At 34.5% G+C, this 23,943-nt stretch overlaps 1 protein-coding gene across 1 annotated transcript in view; it reads left to right on the top strand.

The window, feature by feature from the left end:
- Positions 1-23,943, top strand: part of ADGRV1 (adhesion G protein-coupled receptor V1) — a 251,698-nt gene that overhangs the window by 83,557 nt on the left and 144,198 nt on the right. The window contains exons 55-75 of the mRNA XM_048931822.1: positions 1,471-1,726; positions 3,234-3,442; positions 4,208-4,381; positions 4,783-4,965; positions 5,611-5,790; positions 7,055-7,219; positions 7,830-7,947; positions 8,541-8,664; positions 9,025-9,163; positions 9,408-9,593; positions 9,918-10,150; positions 11,155-11,303; positions 12,493-12,694; positions 13,117-13,336; positions 14,454-14,693; positions 16,254-16,403; positions 17,104-17,577; positions 18,296-18,439; positions 20,223-20,394; positions 20,764-20,899; positions 22,513-23,360. Of these exons, the coding sequence (XP_048787779.1) occupies positions 1,471-1,726; positions 3,234-3,442; positions 4,208-4,381; positions 4,783-4,965; positions 5,611-5,790; positions 7,055-7,219; positions 7,830-7,947; positions 8,541-8,664; positions 9,025-9,163; positions 9,408-9,593; positions 9,918-10,150; positions 11,155-11,303; positions 12,493-12,694; positions 13,117-13,336; positions 14,454-14,693; positions 16,254-16,403; positions 17,104-17,577; positions 18,296-18,439; positions 20,223-20,394; positions 20,764-20,899; positions 22,513-23,360 (4,702 nt within the window). The remainder of the gene's footprint in view (positions 1-1,470; positions 1,727-3,233; positions 3,443-4,207; positions 4,382-4,782; positions 4,966-5,610; positions 5,791-7,054; positions 7,220-7,829; positions 7,948-8,540; positions 8,665-9,024; positions 9,164-9,407; positions 9,594-9,917; positions 10,151-11,154; positions 11,304-12,492; positions 12,695-13,116; positions 13,337-14,453; positions 14,694-16,253; positions 16,404-17,103; positions 17,578-18,295; positions 18,440-20,222; positions 20,395-20,763; positions 20,900-22,512; positions 23,361-23,943) is intronic.

Below are 23,943 nucleotides of genomic sequence, written 5' to 3'. Positions count from 1 at the left end.
ACACCCGGTGTAGCTCACGGCTCACCTCTGGTAGCAGTGGGTCCCTGTTGGAGTAGCTGGAGCTGCTCTGCTATGACATGGAGCACTGCTGGGCTCTGCTGACAGAGGCTTCCTGAGGGCCCCGCTGTCAGAAACTTGCTATGTAAGCTCAAAACACTCAGCCTCTTGCCTGTTTCTATGGGCCTTTGAGGTAATCAGTTGAAGAGACAGCCTTGATGCTGTGCGAGCACTGTTCCCCAGTAACTGAAAAAATTGATCTATTGGCACTTTCTAGCCACAAATGCAAAGTACAACACTTAATCAGCTTCTGTGAGGAAAGAGAGCTCCACCCCAGCTGGACCTGGCACATTATGAAAGGAAGAATGCTGAGTTAACAGCAGTTAACTGATTTTTCCTCTCCTTGTAATGTTAGAGAAAGCATCAAACTTAAGTGTATTATGCAAGAAGCCTCAGTGGAGAAAGTTAATTTTGCATCATTTGAAAAGCATGTAATGAAGGACAAGTTGAATGTGAGCCAGCAACATGTGCTTCTGCAATAGTCTGCTTTAGGCATAGCATTGCCAGGAGGTCAAAGGAGATAATCCTGTTCCTCTGGTCAGCACTGGTGAGAAACATGTATATTGCTGAGTACAGCTCTGGGTCCTCTAGTGTGAGAGAATGAGAAAGTCTAAAGAAGATCCCTAAATGTCATTAAGAGATTGGAGCATCTTGGATATAGGAAGAAGCTCAAGGGGGACCTTATTATCATCTATAATACCTGGGAGAGGAATAAAGAAGACAGAGAAATACTTTTATGTTGTGTCTGCCATAGATACAATACAAAAAATGCCATTTGAGCACATGAAATTTGGCATCGGTATTTGAATTTGATGACCCCCATTATTCCCTCAAGATATTCTGTTATTGTATGATTCTAAGAATCTTAAGGAAAGACACCATTATTGTATGGGTGGAGAAACACTGGCACAAGTTTCCAGAATTTGTGAAGTCAGTCTTCGGACGTATTCAGAGCCAAGCTGAACATAGACTGAGTAACCTGCTCTAGTTGAACCTATTCTTAGCAGGGAAGTTTGGACTAGTTCATCTCCTTTCTAACCTCTGCCTTTCTGCAGTTCTCTGCTAATAAGCATGTATGATCACTTTCAAATAACTGACCAGTTTTGCATTGTCTTGAGGCGCAGCATCACTAATTAAGATAGTTGTAGTATGCTTGATTATACCAAACTCATTCTCATCCTTGTGGTTTAGTCTTTGGTTATTATGCGTCTAACTGAGAATTCATTTCTAGCTTTGGGACTTAGGTTTCACGCTGCTTTGCCACAGTGCCTTTTTCTTAAAATGAGTTTTTGTATGCTTTCTTTTTGTTTTGTTTTTGCTATTGTTGATAGTTATACAGAATAAAATATTTGGTATGGCAGCACTGAGAATATGTTTGTCTTTTTTCTTTTCCCTCTCTCTAAAACATTTTAGATTACATTTTCAGAGGGTCAGGCACTGTCCATGATCACACTGACAATTCTTGCAGACAGTGCTGCAGAGCTTTCAGAGACTGTGGCTATCACTCTCACTCGTGTTACCACTGTGGGTGTTCAAGATACTACGAGAGGAGCTATCATTGATCCCAAAAAATCAAGAGCAATACTTACCATTTTACCTAGTGATTCCCCACATGGTGTGATTGGCTGGCATACAAACTCTCTCTTTGTTAAAGTCACAGAGCCTGAAGGTAGGTCTGTTTCTCTTGGTTGTTGTAAAACATATATGTATATTTTTAAGGTAACTTTTTCAAGATAACATTGATTATATGTTTTTCTTAAAGAGCAGTATTTTTATACACAAATTATGTAGTAGAAATATCTTTAAGAATTTCTGACTATGCAATTTCACTGCATGTTGTGTGTCACATTGTGCATATCAACATTATCTAGTCATTTTGTAGGGGCTAACCTATCAAAACCTTGGCATCCTGTGTCGTATTTCACCAGCACTTAAGATCCTTCTGTTTATATAAAAAGCAAATTTGCCTATTTGATTAGGTTTGTAATCTGATTAAAATAATTTACAGAAAAACTCCTTCCTCAGGAAATAAGTCAAAAATAGACAGGGGAAGACAGAAGGAAGTAGAACAAGTGTGAATTACATTTCAAGAAAATTGAAGTTTTCTGCTTACGGACTCATTTGATTGGATGATATAAGACTTTAAAGGACCGAACGCATGGTTTGCCCGAGGAGAATTACAATGGTGCTTGAGCTCTTAGTCTCTCTACAGGCCCAGGAATGCAGGCAGCTGATTCCTCCAGCACTCTCTGCAAGCTGTTGGTGCTTTTCCAACAGCTGGCTGGGAGAATGGAAAGATAAGCTATTAATACTTCAAAAGCCCAATTGAAATTTTCCTGGCAATATAATATCCTGTCTGTAAAAAAAATTATTTTTTATGAGATGTACATTTTCCGCATTTTCCATCAGAATATTAGTGCAGCTAAAACCTCTTTGCCTGTTCTATTTTAAGGCCAATTAGCACTGAAGGGATTTTTTTGCTTGCTAATAGAAAATGAACTATTGTGAAATAGTAGCTAATTAGTACCATAGGTAATTGATAGAAATAATTAGTTTGATGAAACTATTTTGAAGTATAAAGCCTGTTGATTTTTATCTCTTCAAGTTAACTGTTAACTTTTAGCTAGATGTTGTGTTTAGTTCACTGGAAAAAAATGTAAATCTGCTTTCACTAAAAAGATATTCTACCCTTAGAAATGTAAGTACATGTAATTTTCTTCAGAATCTGTGTTACAGAGAGTTAAAATGGCTTTTTCTAAAATGTACAACCAGAGTGACGAGCTACAGTGAAGCTTTTTGCTATTAGAATTACTGGTGATCTCCTAGGCAGGTAAAGACCAGGCAAAAATAGTGAGATTGGAGTTTTGAAGGAAAAATAAGTAAGAATAGCAATACTGAAATAAAAGTTTGTATAGCAAGCATTTAAAACTGTAAATATTCAGTTTTTCTTTATTCTTCTAGATACTGTTTTAAAATACTTTCCTGGCTTACAAACTATTTTGTGTTTACACCATCTGTGTCTGTTCATTTGCATGAGCCAGGTATGGTTCTGTTCCTAAGCTGAGCTAAGTGGTCTCTAGTAAGGAGCTCCAGTATAAATAGGCAAGCTGGAAATCAAGCAGAGCAAGGGTATAAAACAATCGCATTCTTCATTCTTTTTCCCCTCCTTTTTATAGGACAAATGAATTCAACTACTGTTACTTTGCAAATTGTTCGTGAGCAAGGATTTGTTGGAGAGATTGCAGTTCAGTTGAGTACCAAACCTAATTTGGACCTTCCTCTCTCCAACCAAGCAACAGAGAATGAGGATTATATAATAGAAAAGAAGACAATTATTATGATGGAGAATGCAACAGTAACTTCTGTCATGATCACTATTTTACCTGTGAGTAGCCTTAACAACTTCAGGCAATAATTTAATTTAAAGAAATGAACATTATTACTGTTTCTATTTTAAGAAAAGGACTTAGTATTCTAGAAGAGGTGAAGGTAGGATTCTTGCATCATTAGACAGCGGTAAATTACTAGGAATTGCAGTCATCTATTTCAGAAGAATTTGTATACTGGTAACTGGGAAGGAACTAAGTAGTTTGCGTTGTCCTACTGCCCAAGTTAATATTATTAAAAAGGAGAAAAATATAAATGTCTTAGGTGCCTGTTGTTTTGTGGAGAATTTATTTTAACTTACATGCTTATTAACAGATTTGGTCTGTAGTTTGAAAAATATTAATTTTTCACTAAAAGTAGATGAATTATTTAAATACATTCAGCATGGAGATATTGTTTTATATGTACTGGTTCATTTTATGAAATCTGACCAACTTGTTTTATAGGTAGGAGAAAGAAGTATCAGCTAGCAATTCCTGCTATTGTTTCAGCAGGTTTGGAATCTGGCTATCAACTTCAGCTTCTAAAATTTAGCAAAGATATTCTCTTCTACCTTTCACATGATGTGAAGTAAGGAATTCGTTATATGATCCCAAATTCTCTGACAGCATACCAGAAGTAGTCATCTTTATGCATGTACTCTAATTTTATCAAACTTAGAAAGCTTGTAAAGGTATAAAGTTATAAAATTTATAGTTATAATTTAATCATAGTACTTTGTAGTGGGAAAAAAAAAAAGTGACACTTAAAAATATTTTTGCAGGACAATGTTCCAGAATTACAGGAAGGATTTATAATCAATATTACTGATGTGAAGCTGATCGATTCTCTCACTAGAGGTCAGCCAAGTGTGAAGAGGATTGGTTTAGAAATAGCTGAAATAACAATTGAAGAAAATGATGATGCAAGAGGAGTATTTAGTTTTAGTGTTACAAAGGTAAGTGAATTTGAATGAAAAATATTTGAAGTCACATTCCAGCAGGAGAGTCTGTGATTTCGGACCACTTTTGATATTATTCTAATAGGGTTTATGACAGTAAATTGTTCTGGATGGATAGGTCAGATGTCAGACAAGCAGTTCAGTCTTGGAATTTTCTTCATAATTAATATATGAAAGTTATTAGGAAGCTGGAAGTGCTAAAATGAGAGTCTCATAATTTTCTGAGAGGAACTCCAGGATGTCATCTAATTGGTACTTCTGCTATGCAAGATCAGTGCTAAACTCAGACCAGATTACACGTGATTGTGATTTCTATATTTATTCTTATCCAAAAGTCAGTCAATAAATAGCAGTTGTGATACTCACTAGTTTCTTTGTTGTTATTGTTGAATTTTCAGGATAAAACTGGAACTGTTGTTGGTTATGAGGTACCACCACCACATAATACACTGAAACTTCCAGTTGTTCGACAGGCTGGGAGATTTGGGTCAGCAGTTCTGTATTGGGAAGCCATTCCTTTAACTGCTGGTTTTGAAGATTTTGCACCATCATCTGGAAACCTTACATTTGCAGATGGGCAGGTGGGCACTTGCTTAAAGTGGATCTCTGGTTTTTAATTTAAGAGCATCTCACATTTTCTACCAATGGAATTTTCATCCATTCATTAAAATAATTCTATTCATGGCCTCAGGATATGAATGATTCTCCTGACTTCAGTGCTTTAACATGGAAAAGCACAATGTATTTGTATTTGTAATGTATTTGGTTAAAATATTGACCAGATAGGAATACGTGTCTTTGGTACCTTTAAGTGAAGCCATAATTTTTTTATGATAAAGGCCTTTAGCCTAAATCTGCAATATAACCTGTCTTCTCTGCGAACTTTCAGAATACTCCTGTATGTTTCTTTAGTTTTAAATTTAATACTGTCTCTGAAAATACTTTGTGTATATAAAAGATTTTTTATGTCAAGAGAATTGATGTTTGGCAATAAGAAAGTATATTTTTTGAGCAGAATTGAGGCTGAGTGGCAATGATGTCTGTCTGTATATTAAAATATATAGGCATAATAAGAAATGAGCACAATCAACAATGTCTGCTTATCTGTAATTATACAAAATTTGTTTATTTTACATTTAATATTTTTCAAAAAATTCATATAGAGTATTAGAAATGAAGTTTAGTTTGTTTTGCTTTGGTTTTTTTTCTTTCTATTTTTCTTTCAGGCTACAGGAGAAATAGAAATTACAATCATAGATGACAGTGAAGTTGAATTCCTTGAGATCTTCAAAATTGCTTTAGTGAGGGTAACGGGTGGTGCAAGACTTGGAGATGAAACACTAGTAACTGTTGCTATTCCACCCAATGATTCCCCTGTTGGTGTATTTGGTTTTGAAGAAAAAAATGTGAGTTTGATTTGATTTGGACTGTACTATTTTCTGCAAAGGCAGGATTATTGATTTGTGTCACTAGCACATAGCTGATTTTGGTAACCCTTCATTGCACTGTAATACAGTTCTTTCACTGAAAATGAGTTGCATGACGAGAAGCGTGACCAGCAGCAGATCAAGGGAGGTGATTCTGCCCCTCTGCTCTGCTCTCATGATACCCCACCTGGAGTACTGCATCCAGTTCGGGGACCTGCAACACAAGAAGGATATGGAGTAGGTCCAGAGGAGGACCATGAAAATGATCAGAGAATTGGAACACCTCCCCTGTGAGAACAGCTGAGAGATGTGGAGCTCTTAAGCCTAGAGAAGAGAAGGCTCTTCGGGGACTTTATAGTGACCTTCAAGTACCTGAAGGGGGCTTACAGGAAAGCTGGGAGGTGACTTTTTATCAGCACATATAGAGACACGGCAAGGGGAAATGATTATAAACTAGGGTAGATTTAGGCTAGATATTAGGAAGAAATTCTTTACCGTGAGGGTGGTGAGACACTGGAACAGGTTGCCTGATGAGGTTGTAAATGCCCCCTCCTTAGAGGCATTCAAGGCCAGGCTGGATGGGACTTTGAGTCAATCTGGTCTAGTGGGAGGTGTCTCTGCCTATAGCAGAGGGGCTGGAACTAGATCTTGAAGGTGATTTTGAAGGTCCCTTTCAACGCAAACCATTCTGTGATTCTATGAAAGGCGTATTAGTGCTTGTCTTTATAAACTATGTGTGATGATTATGGCAACGACAGCACTGCAGCATAGACTTGGACTTCTGTATCAGTGCATTTTGATTCTGTGTACTAATAATCCAGGATGTCCAAGGAAGGATTTTTAGTGTTTTGCTGAATGTTAAAATGGATTTTTAGTAATATTCATTACTGAAACTAAAGTTTGGAAAGAAATTACAAAACATTTCTCATCTTACTGATTGACAGTGAATGATTCTTCTGCTGTCCATTTTACTGGTGACTGCTTGTGACTCACTGTCTGTGATTGTTTTGATTTACAGACCCTACGAAAGTAGCTTGAGTGACTCATATTTGCTAGCAGAATTCAGCACATTTCTTTGCCTGTTACCTTCTTGCTGATTTTCATTCTTTTCCTTTGTTTGTTGTTAATAATGCTTTTTTTATATTTTTCTTTCTTTCTTTCTTTCTTTCTTTCTTTTTTTCCAAGTCAGTATGAGTACAACTGATAAAAACTTTTCTTCCTCCTCCTCTTTTTTTTTCTTCAGGTAACAGTGAAAGAACCTCAGACACCTGATGACTCTGCAGCGATTGCACTGCTCACTGTAAGTCGAAGTCCTGGTGGACAGGGAGCAGTTACAGTGATATGGATTCTTGAGGAGGCTGCTGAACATGACTTGACCCCTCTGAATGGTACCCTTCATTTTAATGAGGTATTTCTGATACAACAATAAATGATTTACTATTTTTAAATCTACAGACTTTTTCTTCATGGATTTGTTAGCATGGTTCTTGTTTGATGTTTATTAAGCTAGAGATTACACTACCAAAGGGCTAGTTTGAACCAATGAGGAAAACTGTTAATGCTCCTTTTAAAGCAATATAATGTTATCAACAGGGAAACAGGCTTCTCAAATATGAGTTGTTTTTACTGTTAAGAAAGAGGAACAGCAATATACTGCATGTGAGTAATGATTACAGAACAATTCTGTTCCATTATCATACAATCAAAAAATAAATTTGAAGAAATGAAAAGCATGAACGATGTTCAGCCTCTGCAGAGTATTGCAAAATATCCAGAATATTTCTTGGATAGAACATAATGCTTATGTTTTTACTGTTCATTAACCTGTGAGTAAACATTTTAGGTAAACCAGAAATTTATTTTTTGAAAAAGGTTCAAATATACCAAGCATATGCATACTTAATATGGGTTGTTGATGATAAGTAGTTTTCTGCATAGTATAATACTGTATTTTTTTTTTAGTTTCACTTCATATATACATAAATATATATATATCTTCTGGTCTTTACATGATCCAGACTGAATCCCAGAAGTTTATTGTTATACGTGCTGTAGAAGATGGTATCCTGGAAGGGAATGAAACATTTACCATTCAGCTAGTCTCTTCTGGTGATGCAGAGATATCCCCTGTAAATGGTAAATAATTATTTAACTACATTCTAATTTTTAGACAGTTCATATGAGAATTCTACTAAGCCTGCTCATATTAGACTATGGTGCTTATGTATATTGAATTTTGCAGTGTTCTTTGATATGGTTTCTTTGATTGTTTTGGAATGTCATTCTTTTTTCATAAGTTGTTTACTCTAGAAATGAGTAAGAATTTTAGGTCATATTTGTTTCATTCTAAATTGTTGATATAAACTGCTGTGTTCAGCATGAAAAAGCAAACAAAATGCAGAAACACAAAACAGTTAACACTGTGCAAAAAGAATTCTTTATCGAAAAGCAACAATCAAGCTCAGCTTCAGAACCTGTAGGAACCACCGATTAGTTTTGTTTGTAAGGGACCATGCAGGGTGTTTATTTAGTGGAAAACCATGCTAAAGGACAGTTCCCAATTAAACCAGTTTGCTGAGGGCATTATCTTATCAAATTCTGCAGATTAAACAATGGGGCTTCTACAGCTTTTTCTAGGTAGCCAATGCTTAAAATTCATAAAATCTTCATAAGTTAACTTTCAGTTATACATTTCAAAAAAATATTTAATGTTAGAAGCTTTGTTCTAGGTCTGGCCAGCATCATTATTTTGGGTGATGAAGGAGCTTCTGGAGTGGTTGGAATAGATCATTCATTCAAGCATGTTCTGATTGGAGAACCTTCTGGCAGTTATAATGGGACTGCTCTTATTAGGTAAGTGCATCTCATTTTTCCAAATAAAGGAGAATCTCAGAAGCAATGAAGATCCATATTTTTCAAGCATTTCTTGATTGCTGTATATTGTTATCTCTTCTAAAATGTGAACTATTTTTAAATTTAGAAGTGTATTTTTAAAGAAGGTCAGAATATACGGCACAGGGGCCAAAAATTGCAAACATGTGCTCTCCTTGATGATATAACTCAATCTTCTTCAAGAGTGCTAATAGCATTTCTGTTGTGCTCAACAGTATGATATACTGTTGTTCTCTGGATTGGATATTTTTTTTTTCTCTGAATTGGATATTAACTGTTAAAGTAGAAAAATAAAATCTGTATTTGTGTTCTTAACTGCAGCCTGACACGTGGCCCAGGGATTTTTGGTGAGGTCTTGATATACTGGAATATAACACCTCCTCATCATACAGAATTTACTGAGATATCAGGAACCTTGACGATGAGAGACAGACAGTCTGCTGCAGTTGTTCTAATACAGGTATGAGACTGAATTTACATCAGTAGCTACTTTGAGTCGTTTCTTTTATTTAGATATTATCTTGGTTAGAAACTAATTATACCTGTCTCCCAGGAAATAATATTTAGTTTTATTAGTATTTAGAAAGTATTTATTAGTAGCAGTATTTATTAGTAGCAGTATTTATTAGTAGCAGTATTTATTAGTAGTAGTATTTATTAGTAGTATTTAGAAAGTTTTAGCTATCACTCTTCATCCTCCCTAGGCTCTAGATGATGACCATCCTGAGGAGAAGCGTTATTATCAGTTTCAACTAACTGGAATCAGTGATGGAGCATTAATAAATGAATCTAGCAACACAGCAAATATTACCATGGTTGCCAGTGATCTTCCATATGGAGTGTTTACATTTTCAAGAGAGTTGTTCCAAACAACAGAAGAAGAAAGATGGGTATTAGATTAAACTTCATTCCTATGTACAATGTTTAAAGACTTCAGTATTTTTGCTATCTTTGTGCTTAACTTCAGAAGAAAAATAAACCAAAGATTTCCTGCGTTTCTCATAGCACAAGCTCTATCATGGCTTTTGGACTTCTTTGACACTCCGAGAAAGAGTGCCGTCTGCTAGGCTGCATATAGATTGTATTTATTAAAAACAGATGTTATCTCTAAACCTGTTGAAAAGATGCCTTTAGAACAGTTTTGAAAGCAACTGTAATAGAAGAACAGAGTTTCTAATATATTTATTTATTTAATAAGTGCTTTTTCCCCTTAGGTTAACATCACTATTGTGCGCTCTGGAGGATGCTATGGCAAAGTGCATCTTTGGTTTCAGATAATAAATGGAACTGCAGAGGAGGGAATTGATTTCACTCCCACAGTAACGGAGTTATTATTTGAACCAGATGAGGAGAGTAAAATGATTTTGATTGAAATTCATGACGATGACATTCCTGAAGGTCCTGAAGACTTTTCAGTGATGATTACCAAAGTGGAACTCCAAGGAAGGTAAAGAGAATAACTTGTTGCAAATAAGCTTGTTGATAACAAGCTGAAAAACATATCTCACTTAACTGCATAAAGTCAGCCATGAAATCTAGCCTGTTCTGATGTAAAACTTCATAAGACAGCTATAACAGTGATCATGATAGAAATGAGGAAATCAGTTTTCTTAATAATGGCATGAACGTTTTTCTGATTAAGAGCCCAAACATTGCATTCATTTCTTGAATGTTTAAGAAACAGGTGTTGGCAAGGTTGTTATACGTTCTGTGACAAGTAAAATATTATTATTTGAGACATGCCTATTATGTTATAAATACTGTATGTGGTTTAGTAGTGTTCCAAAAGGAACAGCAAAGCAGTGAATGCAGCTCTGCATTTCAAGCAGGTGTAACACTACGTTATGTAGAATAAAAACACAAATGTGGAGTATGTGAACTTGTCACTGTGTGGAATTACTTTAATGTGGAACTATGTTTTTTACAATTCCAATTCATTCTCTTTTCATTTATATCTCTTGTGAGAAGTTATATTAAAAGTTTGTATTTACAGTGACTGTGTTAGGAAAGATCATCAAAGTTGTGGATTCCAACTGAGATACAAACACAGGTCGTTATGATAGCTGTGTAATATATTAGCAATGGGAATGACCTGTACAGACAATTACTAGTTAAGATTTTCCTGATTGAAGTTTTCAAAGCTTCTTTTTTGAAGCATGTTTTCATGTATAGTGCATGGGTTTCACTGCTAACAGATGGTTAATCTGCTTAGAGTATAACCTCATTAATATTTTCTAGAGTTTCATGGGAAAGAAAAAATGAAAGATAAACATCGCTGGAAGTAAACTATTATTTTTTCCATATAACGTTTTAAGAAAATGTGGCAAGAAAGTCTGTGGTATTTACTCTCAGAAAATACAAGTGTTTGTAGTAATCATTAAAATGACATTAATCTTAATACTTTCACAACTTTTTAATTATTATTTTTGTGTGTGTGTGTGTTCTTGAAAGTGGATTTGATTTTACCATCAAAGAAAATGGTCTACAGTTGGATCAACCTCCTATAATAGGAAATATATCCACAGTGCGAGTAACTATAGCAAAAAGTGACAATGCAGAAGGCATCATAGAATTTGATCCGCAGTACATCTTTCTACAAGGTTAGTTTGCTCTAAGTTTTCAGTGTGAGTTAGAAGATAAGTCTGTGACTTGGACGTAAATTTTTGAGTTAACTTCCAACATCTGCTCTGAGTTTTGATACAAAGTGTGTAAGCAGCTGTAAATAAGTTCTTGAGTGATTTTTCTTCATACTTTCTGTCACTGTATCATGATTGTTCAGGTTGTATTACTTAGGTACCTGGGGCAATAAAGTTGAGAGTGAGGGAACGAGAGAAATGGCCTACTATGTGTTTCAGTGTCTTTCATTGTAAGAACAGGTCTCCTTTACCCAGAATATTCTGTTTGCAGTTTGAGACGCTCAGCAGTAACACTGAAACTACTTCGGTTTTTTAAGTGGAAATTACCGTAAGAAAATGTAACAGTTGTTTCACTCAGCTATTTCTTATGCGTGTATTGTCATTAAGAAATAGTAACTAAGCTGGCTTAATATATATGCAGTTGAAAAACAGTTGAAACCTGTTTATTGCTCCCTTGAAGAAAGTAAAAATATGAAATTTCATATCAGCTAAAATAATTGACTATAAAAGTCATTAATAAAATGACTTCCTTGTCATTATTCTCCTAAATTCTCAACATACCTAGCTCCATTTCAGTTTGCTCTTGAGTATTTCTTTTGAATTTAAGCTGTTCCTAAGATGATAGCCTCTCTGCTTAAGTGTTTAAAACCTATCTGAAATTTTCTTCATTTATCACATTGACTTTCCCTAATCCTGAAGATTTGTTTTTACATTTGCTGAAGATAAAATGAGCATAATATAGTATGATAAAGTGTCTTAATGTGTAAAATTTTCTTTTAAAGGAACAATAACCAGTCATTCATACAAATGATGTTACAGCAGCATAAGATCTTTTTTCCTATTATTTATTTGGTAGAAGATGCTTACATTAGCTTTTGTCACTGACTAAAGATCTAAATGGAAAAATAGCAGGCAAAGTTTTTAGAACATAAACTTCCATCTTGATTGAAGAAGAAAGTATTACTGTGCTACAAGAAACAACTTCTTGCTTGCATTAAAATTATGTTAGAAGTGGAGTATTCAGTTTTCAAAAGTAATGCTTGTGGAAGCTTCTTTTGTACAGAAAGAAATGGACTTAAATACTTAATTCTTTACATTTAAAAAAAATCTGACGTAAAATATCTATGGTAATTTTTCTTAATCATTCTTGTAGTAGAGGAAGATGCTGGAGTAATTATGATTCCTGTTGTGAGGAAGCGTGGAACTTACGGCTATGTAACAGCTGATTTTCTTTCTCGAAGTATTTCTGCACTTCCCAATGGTATTGACTATGTAATCCATAACAACTCAGTCACGTTTTATCATGGCCAGAACCAGACTTTTATCTACATCTCTATTATTGATGATGACGAAAGGTAATCTATTTTTCTGATGATTTATCATTAAATTACTATTCAGTAATCTTTTTTTTTTTTTTTTTTTTTTTAGTGTAAGCAGTGTACCTATATGTAGAATTTGAATAAAAAAGGAAATTGTTGTAGTGATGAAAAATGCATCTAAATTTAAAATGGAAATGAGAAACTATTATTGAAGTTTCATAGACATGTGAAATGTAAACAATTTGTGAGATTGTCGAAATTATTAGGTATTTATTAGATATTTAACATAAATGGGAAGTAGGACATTCTTTTTATTTCACTTATCACCATTCGTTGTAAAAAGGAGGAATCTTCTGTTGTAAGTACTGAGCTGACTTCTACATATATTCAGAGAGCTCCATGATTGAATTAGTTGAATCTCTTTTCTTTTTTTTTTTCTTTTCTTTTTTTTCTTCCAGTGAATTTGAAGAGCAATTTGAAATCCAGCTGACAGGAGCTACTGGTGGAGCAGTCCTTGGACTCCATTTAGTGAGCCAGATCACCATTGCTAAAAGTGACTCGCCCCTGGGCATTGTCCGATTTCTTAACGAAAGTCGAATTACACTTCCCAATCCTGATATACCCATGACACTGTCTCTGGTGCTGGAAAGAACTGGAAGATTGTTAGGAGACACACAGGTAGGCTCTGGCTGTTGAAGATGTTGGTTGCTTTCCAGTTGCTAGATCAAAAAACTCCTACATTTTCCTACAAAAGCTTCTTTCTGACTGACTTCTGATGGGATGATTACAGTTTTTTTATATGCCTTTGTTGTGTATAGTTGCAGTATAGCAAAAAATGTAGTTAAACCTTTCTATTTCTCCTTATTTTTTTCAACTTTTATTGTGGTCTAATGTTTTAAGCTAGCTCCTAATCCTGTCAGAAACATGATTCGTATCATGCACTACAGGTTTCGTTTAATTTAGTTGAATTAATTCCTCAAGCTGGTCAATTTTTTTAATCAATAAAATGTTCATTATGAATTTTCTAGGTTTCCAGACCAATGATAAAGATATAAGTAAGAACCAAGGCCTTTCATAGTCTTGACAAATATTGGAAAATCTTTTTCCCATGTCAAAATTGTTTTAGTTGTCTTTGACTTTTTTTTTTTTTTTTCCTCTAGAAGTCATTTGAGAAAGCAGAAAAAAATTAAAGTAATCAAAATAAAATCAATGTTTAAAGTGCAGAATATGGCCTCCTCAAAAGCAAATATAATTATAGGAAATCTTGAAAATATTCTAGTTTTTAATCAGGCTGCAGAAGTACAAAAAATCATTTGAGGAATTTAAAACTTTTATTGCAGAATATTAAATAAGTGTTTGTCATTTTAGGTCAAATATTACATACAGAGTGAGTACTGATTTACTTGGGGAGCTTCACAGAAAAAAATCTGGACAAGCGCAGAATTAAAAACTGGCCTGTGTTTTTCCCATTAGGTGCTCTAAGGAAATTTATTTCATTTCTAACTATTCATTTATATTATTAATACATATCAATTTTAATAAATTGGCATTGTGGTTAACTCTCACAATTTCCTTTTGTAATTTGATATGCTTATTTTTCCAAAGGATTATTCAATTTTCTACATGCAATTCATTGTGAATATTTTGTGGTTCATTATAATCAACAAAGATTTAAACATCATTACTTACCAGATTAAGGAACTTTATTTCACTTATTGCGATCTGTCATTTCTCGCTCTTGGAGGCCTACTGTAACATAGCATCACTCTTATTCTGAAACTGATATCTTCCACAGATTAACTGGGACATTTTAGGGCCCAATTCAGAAGAGATTTTATCTCCTTTGAATAGTGATATTGGTGAACCTGTGAATGGATCATTTTATTTTGGAGACGGAGAAGGAGGTCCAAGAACTATTCATCTACAAATCTATCCTCATGAAGAAACTGAAGTTCAGGAGATATTTGTTATTAGACTGAGCCTTGTGAAAGGTGAAACAGAAATAGATCCAAAGGCAAACAACATTACAATAATAGTAAGTCATTATTGCTTTTCTGTTTTCTGAGATCTCTGTTGATACTGGAATTCATCCTGTGAAATTTTTCAAAATTAATCATACTGATAGTTTGTCATTTGGCTTTCTTGTCTCTTCTACTCACATGTATTGGTATGACTTGAGCTCTTAAGAAAATGTTGCAAATAATCTATTGGTAAAAATCAGTATATAAGCCCTGACTCAGCTGCCTTCCTTGCAGAAGTTTGTGGTTCTCTTTGGTGGGAGCATGAATGGGTCTTAATTCCTAACTGTTCACCATTTTGAACTCTACTTCTCCTCCCACTAGCACATATTAAAGAAATTAAAAAAATCACAGTGAAAGACAGATAGTCCGAGAAGTAAGGCAGAAAAGCTGTTAAGGACAAATATTTCCTTTAGGGATACTGAAGTTAAGGATTTCTATATGAGACTTTTATAAGGGGGAGGGGAGGGGGGAATTGTTGGCTGTATTGATTTTTCTGGCCAGTGTTGTAATGTATTGATGGACTTAACTCCTTTTTCTACAGGTTTTCTGAAGGTTGTCCTTCAGAGACTTAGGTTTATTCCTTGAAATGAAATGCATACCAATGCATACCATATTTCACCTTGCATGCAAATAAATAGTTTTCTCCGTAGGCACCAGTGTTTGTGCAGAGCTAATCCAAGGCAGAAGTCTTTGATTCTTCGTATAGCCTTTATGTCTGGTGAAACTACATCATTGTATAAGAATACAAAAATAATCAAAATATTTACTAATTGGATTTCTAGTTCTTTGTGTACTATTACCTTGTTTCTCTCCAAGTGTTCAGAAGATAAATAAAGAAGATTTAGAGGATAGTTTGGATTCATGGTAAAAACTTTGGAATAAATTTGCAGCAATGAATTATTATAAATACAATTGTCTGTTTGTGTCTTTTGACCCATCAAACAGGTCTGGACAGTTTTGAGTTCACTGAAAACTGAAAAGAGGACACTGTTGCTTTCTCTGTTGTGTCTTAATTTTATCTCCATGGGATACTCTTTCCTAGTTCTTTCAAAATTAATTTATTCTCTCAAATATGTTTTAACCATTTACAATATACAAGCTGTTATTGTTAAGTGAGGCTTGAGTAGACAGAATTGTCATTGCCGTTTGTTTTCATAGGAAGTTTCAATTAATGAAAGATAAAGATGCTTGTGTATTTACTGAGTACATCAAATTTTGATTCACATTTAATTTAGAGCTTGCTCAGACTTCTTCAGGTATCACTGTAGGATCTCGCAAATCAGCAAGTTATCCACAGATCTCTTACAACTCTCTTACAATCTTGTATGTGTGTGGGAGAGAATGTGGTCTTGATATCACTCCCTTCTGATACCCTGATGTTCCTGTATTCTGTTTCTTAAGTTCTTCTCACAGACTCTGTTAACTTCTACTGAACTCTTGAATATTCAGATGAGATAAGTCAATAGGAAGAGTTAGTGGATGTATGCCCTGTAGCAGAATGAAAAATTTAATGATTTTAGCAAGAATATAGCTCATTCTGCATTTCTAATTTTGTTGTTGTTTGCTGTTTACAGATACAGAAGTTTGGTGATCCCAATGGAATTGTACAGTTTGCTTCTGAATCATTATTTGAGCAAAACTATACAGAGCCCTCAGCACTGGAAGGACCACGAAGTATTACACTGTTTCTCAGACGAGTTCAAGGCACTTTGGGAAACATAACGGTATTCTCATTCTTATTTCTTTTTCTAATAAGAGTGCACTCTGAAATGATCTGCATAATAATCTGAAATGTGAACATATAAAGAACAGAGGCAATATATATATTTATATATATATTTCTGTTTCTTTCAATTGTTTGTTGCTCCAATGCATTTTTGTAATGTTGCCTTTCAGACTGAATTTAGCAAGGGGTTCAGCTTAATTGTCTGTGGTTTGAAAAGTCATATTCAGTCTCCTCACTTATAGAGAGAAAAGAAATATAGCATTGTAGTTGTCTCTTTTCTTTCTGGTGCCATCTTCATTTGGTTTTGTTGGGAGAGGAGAGTATATTTTTATAGTGAACTTTCTTTGAGAACATCAAAATTTACCTTTTTTCCAGCTGTATTTAGAAGGTAAGTGCCAACTATTTTGGTCCACCACTCTCACTGCTATTTGGCTGAAGTATTTTTGAGGTCTGTGTTTTAGCAATTATTTAATTGCTGTTTATTTATTTATTTTATTCTAATTAATGCATGAATATGCTGTATTAAATGAGGATTCTTGACAAATTTCTATTCTAAAGAAACTTGGAGAGAGGACAGACAGCAAAGATATTACGGCGTCAAAAATATAAGCAATTTTTAAACGTGGTTCAAAGTGTATGTATGTTTCTGATTCTGTGTGTAACTTTGTTTTCTTTTGCTTTTTTTTAACTCATTTTAGGTTCACTGGAAGTTATATAGTGAATTTGACATGACAGGTGACTTTCTTACAACAGAGGGATCTGTTGTCATTGCTGACCAACAGAGTAAAGCAGAAATAATTATCTACCTGTTACCTGATGATGTTCCTGAACTGGATGAGAACTACATAGTTCAACTGATTTCAGTAGAAGGTGGAGCAGAGCTAGATGATGATAAAAGAATTTCAAAAATAAATGTTTTTGCAAATGATGATCCCCATGGAGTATTTGCCTTGTACTCTGATCAGCAGTCAGTATTGGTTGAGAAAGACCTTGATCGATATGTTCAGATTAATGTAACTCGGCATGCTGGGACATTTGGAGAAGTGGTCATTGAATACCAAATCTTGTCTCATCAAGAAAAAGAACTAATTGCACCTGAAAATGAGAGGGGATATCTCACCATAAAAGATGGTGCCAGCTTTGGTGTGAAAAGAGTGCCAATAAGCAGCCAGGTCTGTATAATGCTTTTAGATCCTTAGATATCTAGTATCTATGCAAATGTGCCAGAATGAGTTGCTATACTCTCAGCAGTATCCGCTATGAAGAAAGAGCAAAGAAGACATTTTAAACCTTATGTATATCCTATTTCTGGGAAGAAGTGGACTTAAATATTGTGCTTTCAGAGGATATTTGCAAAATCACTTCTATGCATATGTTGATATAGTTTGTTTCCATCACTGATCTTCATTATTATGATTTCCATATTTTATTATCTTATGCATCAGAAAATACTTTCTCAAGTTTCCGTTTTGAATTGTCAGTAGTGATCTGTTGCTGCTGACATATAAAGCAGCAGATATATTTGTTGTCAGCATTGTCAGGTTATTTGGTATACCTAGAAAAGAGTTACGTTCACAATGTGGTGAACAGTAAAGATAAAAGTGAGCTGAGCCCCGCTTTTCCATTTACAATTTATTAAAATGACAATAAATGCTTTGCAAGTTCAGAGTTCAACAAACTACTGGTCAATCACATTTTCAATATTGATGTTTTACCTGTAGTTCTTTTGTGCAAGATAACAAAATGCTAGTCTTGAAAACACTGCTTTTGTATGTAAGTAGAACAAAAGTTCTACTCATCAACCTGCTACTTAATTTTTTGAACTGGTGGATATCATGCTTTTTCTGGAATTAATTTTCTACCTTTTAAATTAAATTTTCCCGTTTTTAGGCATTCCTTTTATTGGGCTTGAATTTTACCCTGGAACTGATTAATGTAAGCCTGGCTAGGGAAAGTGCCAAGGATGTGCCTAAAATATTAGGAAAAGCAAAGTCAGCTGTTGTGCTTGTTCCTGCAGAGGCTGCCAATTCACAGGTCAGTATTATATATCAGGCTGCAGTATAACATTTCTACCATGCCTCATTCAAAAGATAAGTGCAGTTACGATTCAGTTTGCTCCTTAAAGTTTTTTTCATTGCTACCAATTTAATGAGTGACAAGACTTTTGTAATTTTTATACCATGTACTTTTCTGGATACACAGTTTTTAATTTTTATAGAAATGTGTTAATACTGCAAGAAAATGTCCCTCCAACCAATAATTTTGATGTATCTGTGTATTTAAAGCAACAGTAAATAATGTAAATATTACAGTTAATTTATGCTATTCATTCTGAAAGTAATGCCTCCTATTTATTTTGTGGGAACTACAACAGATGCATACAACACAATTACCTTTTTTGGTAGAGCATGTTCTCAGCTACAACACTATTTTTCAACATAGTCACCATGATTGTCTGATCTGCACAGATGAGCTGATTGAGATGCTCTTTATTTTGTGATGTGACAACTGTGCATGGCCATCCAGAACATGGCTTGTCTTTCAAATTGCTGCTGCCACTGCTGAAGGGTACCACCTCCCCATCATTGTGCTCACGCTCACTGTTTGGTCTCCATAAATGTTCAGCAAGCATCAATAAATGTCAGTGGATGTTTCTTTTTCTGCATGGAAGAATTCAGCGACACACAGTGAAGTATTTGTTTGACTAATACTTCCATGTCAGATGCCATTCTGCCTGACTGCCCCTCTACTGCCATCTGTCACAGTCACACAGCAACATGTAATGGGATGTTGGCAGGAAGGTTCAACCTGCATGGCCATACCACCGACATCTGCCTCTGATATCATGGGCTGACATAATAAAATGGGAGGCATTGCTTTCAGAACAGAATATATATTTTTCTTTACGCTAAATGAATATGCTGAGATTTAAAAGGCAAGAAGTTATTCTGAACTAATTCTGCATTTACGTAAGGGAGCCGCAAAGTAGATAACAACAGCTATATAGTAGCTTATGCTAGAAGATGTAGAAATCATGCTGGTTTTTAATGCAGTTGGCAATACATTTGGCTAATCACAGTGTGAGAAATTCTAACTTTGGCCACTTCATATGACAGTGAGAAAAGAGAATTTGTCTATTCAAATACAGTATATGTGCTTCAGATGATTTCTTATGTATCAGGCAAAGATAATGGAATTCTTAAATTTTAAGTTTTTAAGTAATTTTATTTGTCTTAAAGCCCTAATATTTCTTTTAATTTCTAATTGAACTTAAAACTCTATCAGTATTATTTACTTCAATATTGTTTCTGACAATGCTTACCCAGTAACTGCTTTTAGAATGTGAGAATTATCCTTTAACCTAATCTGCTGCTTAAAGAAAAGGAAAAGTAGATTATGCCAGCAAGAATATTCTGTTAAAGTTATTATATGGCAGTAATTTATTTGCACTGGATACACAGTTATTGATTCTATCTCTGTGCACACACATGTGTATATATGTTCACTACTATAGCTATTACTGTGAACATCATGGACAGGTTATGTTTTTCTTTTAATGTTTTCAGTAGAGAAATCCAAGTCATATTAGTTCTTTTCTCTGAGATTTAATTTTCAAAAATCTCAGAATTAAAAAATTATTGTAGATTTTTTAAGGAATTGAGTGTGTGAGTATCTGTTCATATACTTTAAACTTGCATCACAACTACATGTAAAATGATTGTGAAATACCTGTTTTAAAATATATAGTATGCTTGCACATGTGTTATTGCCTATTCTTACTCCATTTTCTGTAAGAAAATCTGTTATGTTTCCCCAGGTTGGCTTTGAATCTGTGATTTTACAACTTACAAATATTGTAGCAGGAACAGGTCAGGCTGTCATAACCAGAAAAGGAGTTTATGGCTCTGTAACAGTTAACTGGATTTCAGGATACCCACCAGAACTAACCACTGACTTCATTCAGCCAGGCAATATTACTCCTCCTTTTGGTAAGTGATTATCCGAGGAAGGAGGTATGACAGTTGCATAACTGTTTTTCTTATTGATATCTGTAAATATTTCCTACATTAATAAAGTCTCAATAGAAAATAATTGTATGGTCTGCTTTTTATTTGCATGCAGTTTGTTTCATTCATGAGTAGAGGAAGAACTAAATGTCATTGATGCCCATCTGTGAGGTAATCATAATGCTATGCCCTAATGGACAACTTTGTATAGGAAAGACTGTTAACCAATTTATTGTTGCTAAATGGAGTGGAATTGTCATTGCAAACCCTATCTCAGCATATATTCAGGTGGAATGAGAATTTCTATTTAATGACTTTGAACTGTGCCCTCTCCTCTCTCTTTTTCTTCAGGTATTGTTCTGTTTTCCTCTGGTGATGAAAGTAAAGTAATCTCATTTCAGGCTACTCCAGATAAAAATAAACGTGAGTCATTTGCCATCTCTTTAACAGAAGTGCACAGCAATGTGTCTGGTGGGGCTCAACTGAGGTAAGGTTATTACTTTAAATTTTTAGTTTCACAGATACTGGAAGAATTATTATCTGTATACAGGATTATGCCTTATAAAAACCACTTTTAAGTTATAAACAGATAGAAAGGGTAGTGCTTTTTTTGATGAATTTGTAAGTCTTGTTTCAGTTCCACAGATCCAATATTACCAGAACTGACGCTTCTCTCAAATTCCAGTGTATTTCATGCCAGGAGGATGCAGGGTATCCAGAATGTGTCTCAAATCATAGGGACAGTTAAGAAAATGAAGAACCAAGATCAACAACTTTAGCCAGGAAGCTGAAGAATGTTTTCATTAGTCTCCCTAGAAAATAGTAATAAGGTGTTCTTAGGTGACAAAATGCTATTTCAAATAAATTGAAACAAAAAAAAAAATGTTCAGAAAATGCTTCATTTATATTAAAAAATATTTTTCTTCTTAAAAATAGAACTATTCCATTTAATATAGTCCTCCATCTCAAATAGATTGTTACCGATTCTTCAAACTATTTTATTTTCGTTCTTCCTTATTTATTGATAGCTAAAAGTGGTATAAAATGAATGGACATAGAACTACACCGTGTATGGAGAAAGGTATTTGCTTCTCCACATTACAATTATACCGGCAAGTCAGAAGGAAGTAAGGAATGAACTGGATGACTAAACTCCCTGGACAGACTCATTCTCCTAGGCTTGTATGTTCTGTGGACTGGTGTCCTCAGAGCACCTATTTAACATGTGAGTTAAAAATCTTGAGTGTACAAGAATGATGTTTTTAGAAAACTTAACACTAGATCCCACAGGAGGCAAAGCTGATAATTTTAACTCCCTTAGTGATGAAAAGTGTCTAGTTTGTTAACGAAAATCACATGCTGTAATTTACTGCTAATTGGTAGCCTATAGCGTTGAATACTGGGTCAGTTACAGCAGAAATGTAAGGCCCAAAGTTTAGTAAAGGCCTTTTTGGAAGCAGATTATCACAGTTTTCAACTTTATGCGTTTTATTTCTTATAATAAGGGTATAGATTTAGTATGAATATAATAGAGTTCAAACTGATACTTATTAATGGTGCTCAAATCTGGAAAAAAAAAAGTATGACTAATATTGAGAGAGTATGGTTAATAGTTCAAAATCCCACTGTAAGTCTTCAAATAGATTCTATCTGCTCCCTGGCTAAAATGGTAGATCTACTATCATCAGTGTAGTCCACAATTTTCATTTTCTACAGGAAGTTTGTTCTATAGTTATGACTGGCATTTCTCTGAAAGGCTGTATTGTAATGTATCTCCCTGCTTTTTGTCCACAATAGAAAAAATTATAGCTGTTTTTCCCTCTCCATTTTCTCATGAAGTCCTTCCTTAATATATCCTTTATTCTGTGTTAAATGAGATTGTATTAAGCCTATGAAAGGCTGTGTGGCAATGATTTAAAACAGTGTTTTAAAAAAATCTATTTACATCTTACCTTGTATAGTTGCTGTTTCTTCCCTCAAGTGTTACAAATTTTTCTTTTAGTTCAATTTCTTACAGTGTTCACTGGAAACTATTCTGTGTCTTCTAAATTTCTTATTTCCTGTTTGATCATTCAATTTGCAATATCTGTTCTTTTTCAGATCAGGATTTACAATAGCTGAAATTGAGCCATTGGGGATATTCCAGTTTGCTTTTAACTCAACATTCATTTCAGTTGAAGAAGATGTTGAGTCAGTCACACTACATGTCCAAAAACTGTTTGGATTTCGAAGTAATGTCACTAAATTGACATATCAGACTACTCCAGGAAGTGCCAAACCACTAGAGGACTTTAGGCCTATTCATAATGGGGAGCTTATATTTGCACATTTTCAGACAAATGCCATGATAGAAATATCAATAATTGATGACACTCTTTCTGAAATTGAGGAATATTTTTTTGTAAATTTGACTGCTGTTGAAATTTTGGATTTTCAACCTGCTAAACTTGACTGGAGTCCACGTTTAAATCCAGCTTTCAGTGTTGCAACAATTAATATCCTGGCTAATGATATTCTTCATGGAATACTAAGTTTGGGGCCAGAGTTTATTCATGTTGAAGAAGATGCAATCAATAATACTCTCAACACAGTGATAATTAATATCAGAAGGACCCAGGGGTTTACTGGCAATATTGAAGTAACCATTAAAACCTTTGGAGGAATAAGTGCACAGAGTGGAGTAGATCTATATCCTTTGGAAAATGTTTATGGAAAATCAAACTATACGTGGGCAAATGAAGGAGAAGATTTTGAGGAACAGTCAGTCTCTCTGACTTTGCTGGATGGAGAAAGAGAAAGCAAGGTGTCCATAAAAATTTTTGATGATGATGAGCCTGAAGGACAGGAATTGTTTTATGTTTTCCTCTCAGATCCTAAACATGGAGCTCAGATTGTGAAAGGAAAGGATGAATATGGATTTGCTGCTTTTGCAACTGTGATTATTGCAGGTACCAGTTTATTTTGTTTTCCTCCTCTAAATAAGTAAATGTATTGGAATTAAATAATAGTAAATAACTATAGGTACTTCTCAAAGTATTTATGTGAATTTTGGCTTTTTTCTTGGAAAATAAACAGGGTATTATGTCAAATCTTGACTTTTTCAGTTTGGAGAAAACATCTAATATACTAAAGCCCAATATGCATCCATTAGCAATTTAGCTCAAAATACGCTTATAGATGCTGCTCATCTCTGCTCGCATTCCTATCATGAAGGGAAGGGCTAAGTTTTAGTGGTTTTGTCTTATATGTAGTGGCACTGCATTTTTGGTGTTTTTCGTTTTTTGTGGTTTTTTTCCTATTGTCACTTCCACAATGCCTGATGCTTTATGAGGTATAAAAATAACAGGGAAAGTGTTTCTGTATTTTGATACTGTTTAAGCTCTGTTTCGGGCTTTGATTGGTTGGTTGTTTGCTTGTTTTCTCCTTTGCTGCTTTTCTGAAGCTATTTATGTTCTAATGAGAACAACACAGTATTTTCCAGCTCTCTAGTTTCATACGTTGAATTAAAGAGAAGAAGAAAACAAATTACAA

The sequence above is a fragment of the Lagopus muta genome, chromosome Z (genome assembly GCF_023343835.1).
Source record: "Lagopus muta isolate bLagMut1 chromosome Z, bLagMut1 primary, whole genome shotgun sequence".
NCBI lineage: Eukaryota > Metazoa > Chordata > Aves > Galliformes > Phasianidae > Lagopus > Lagopus muta.
This window is presented reverse-complemented; position numbering and strand designations above follow the sequence as displayed.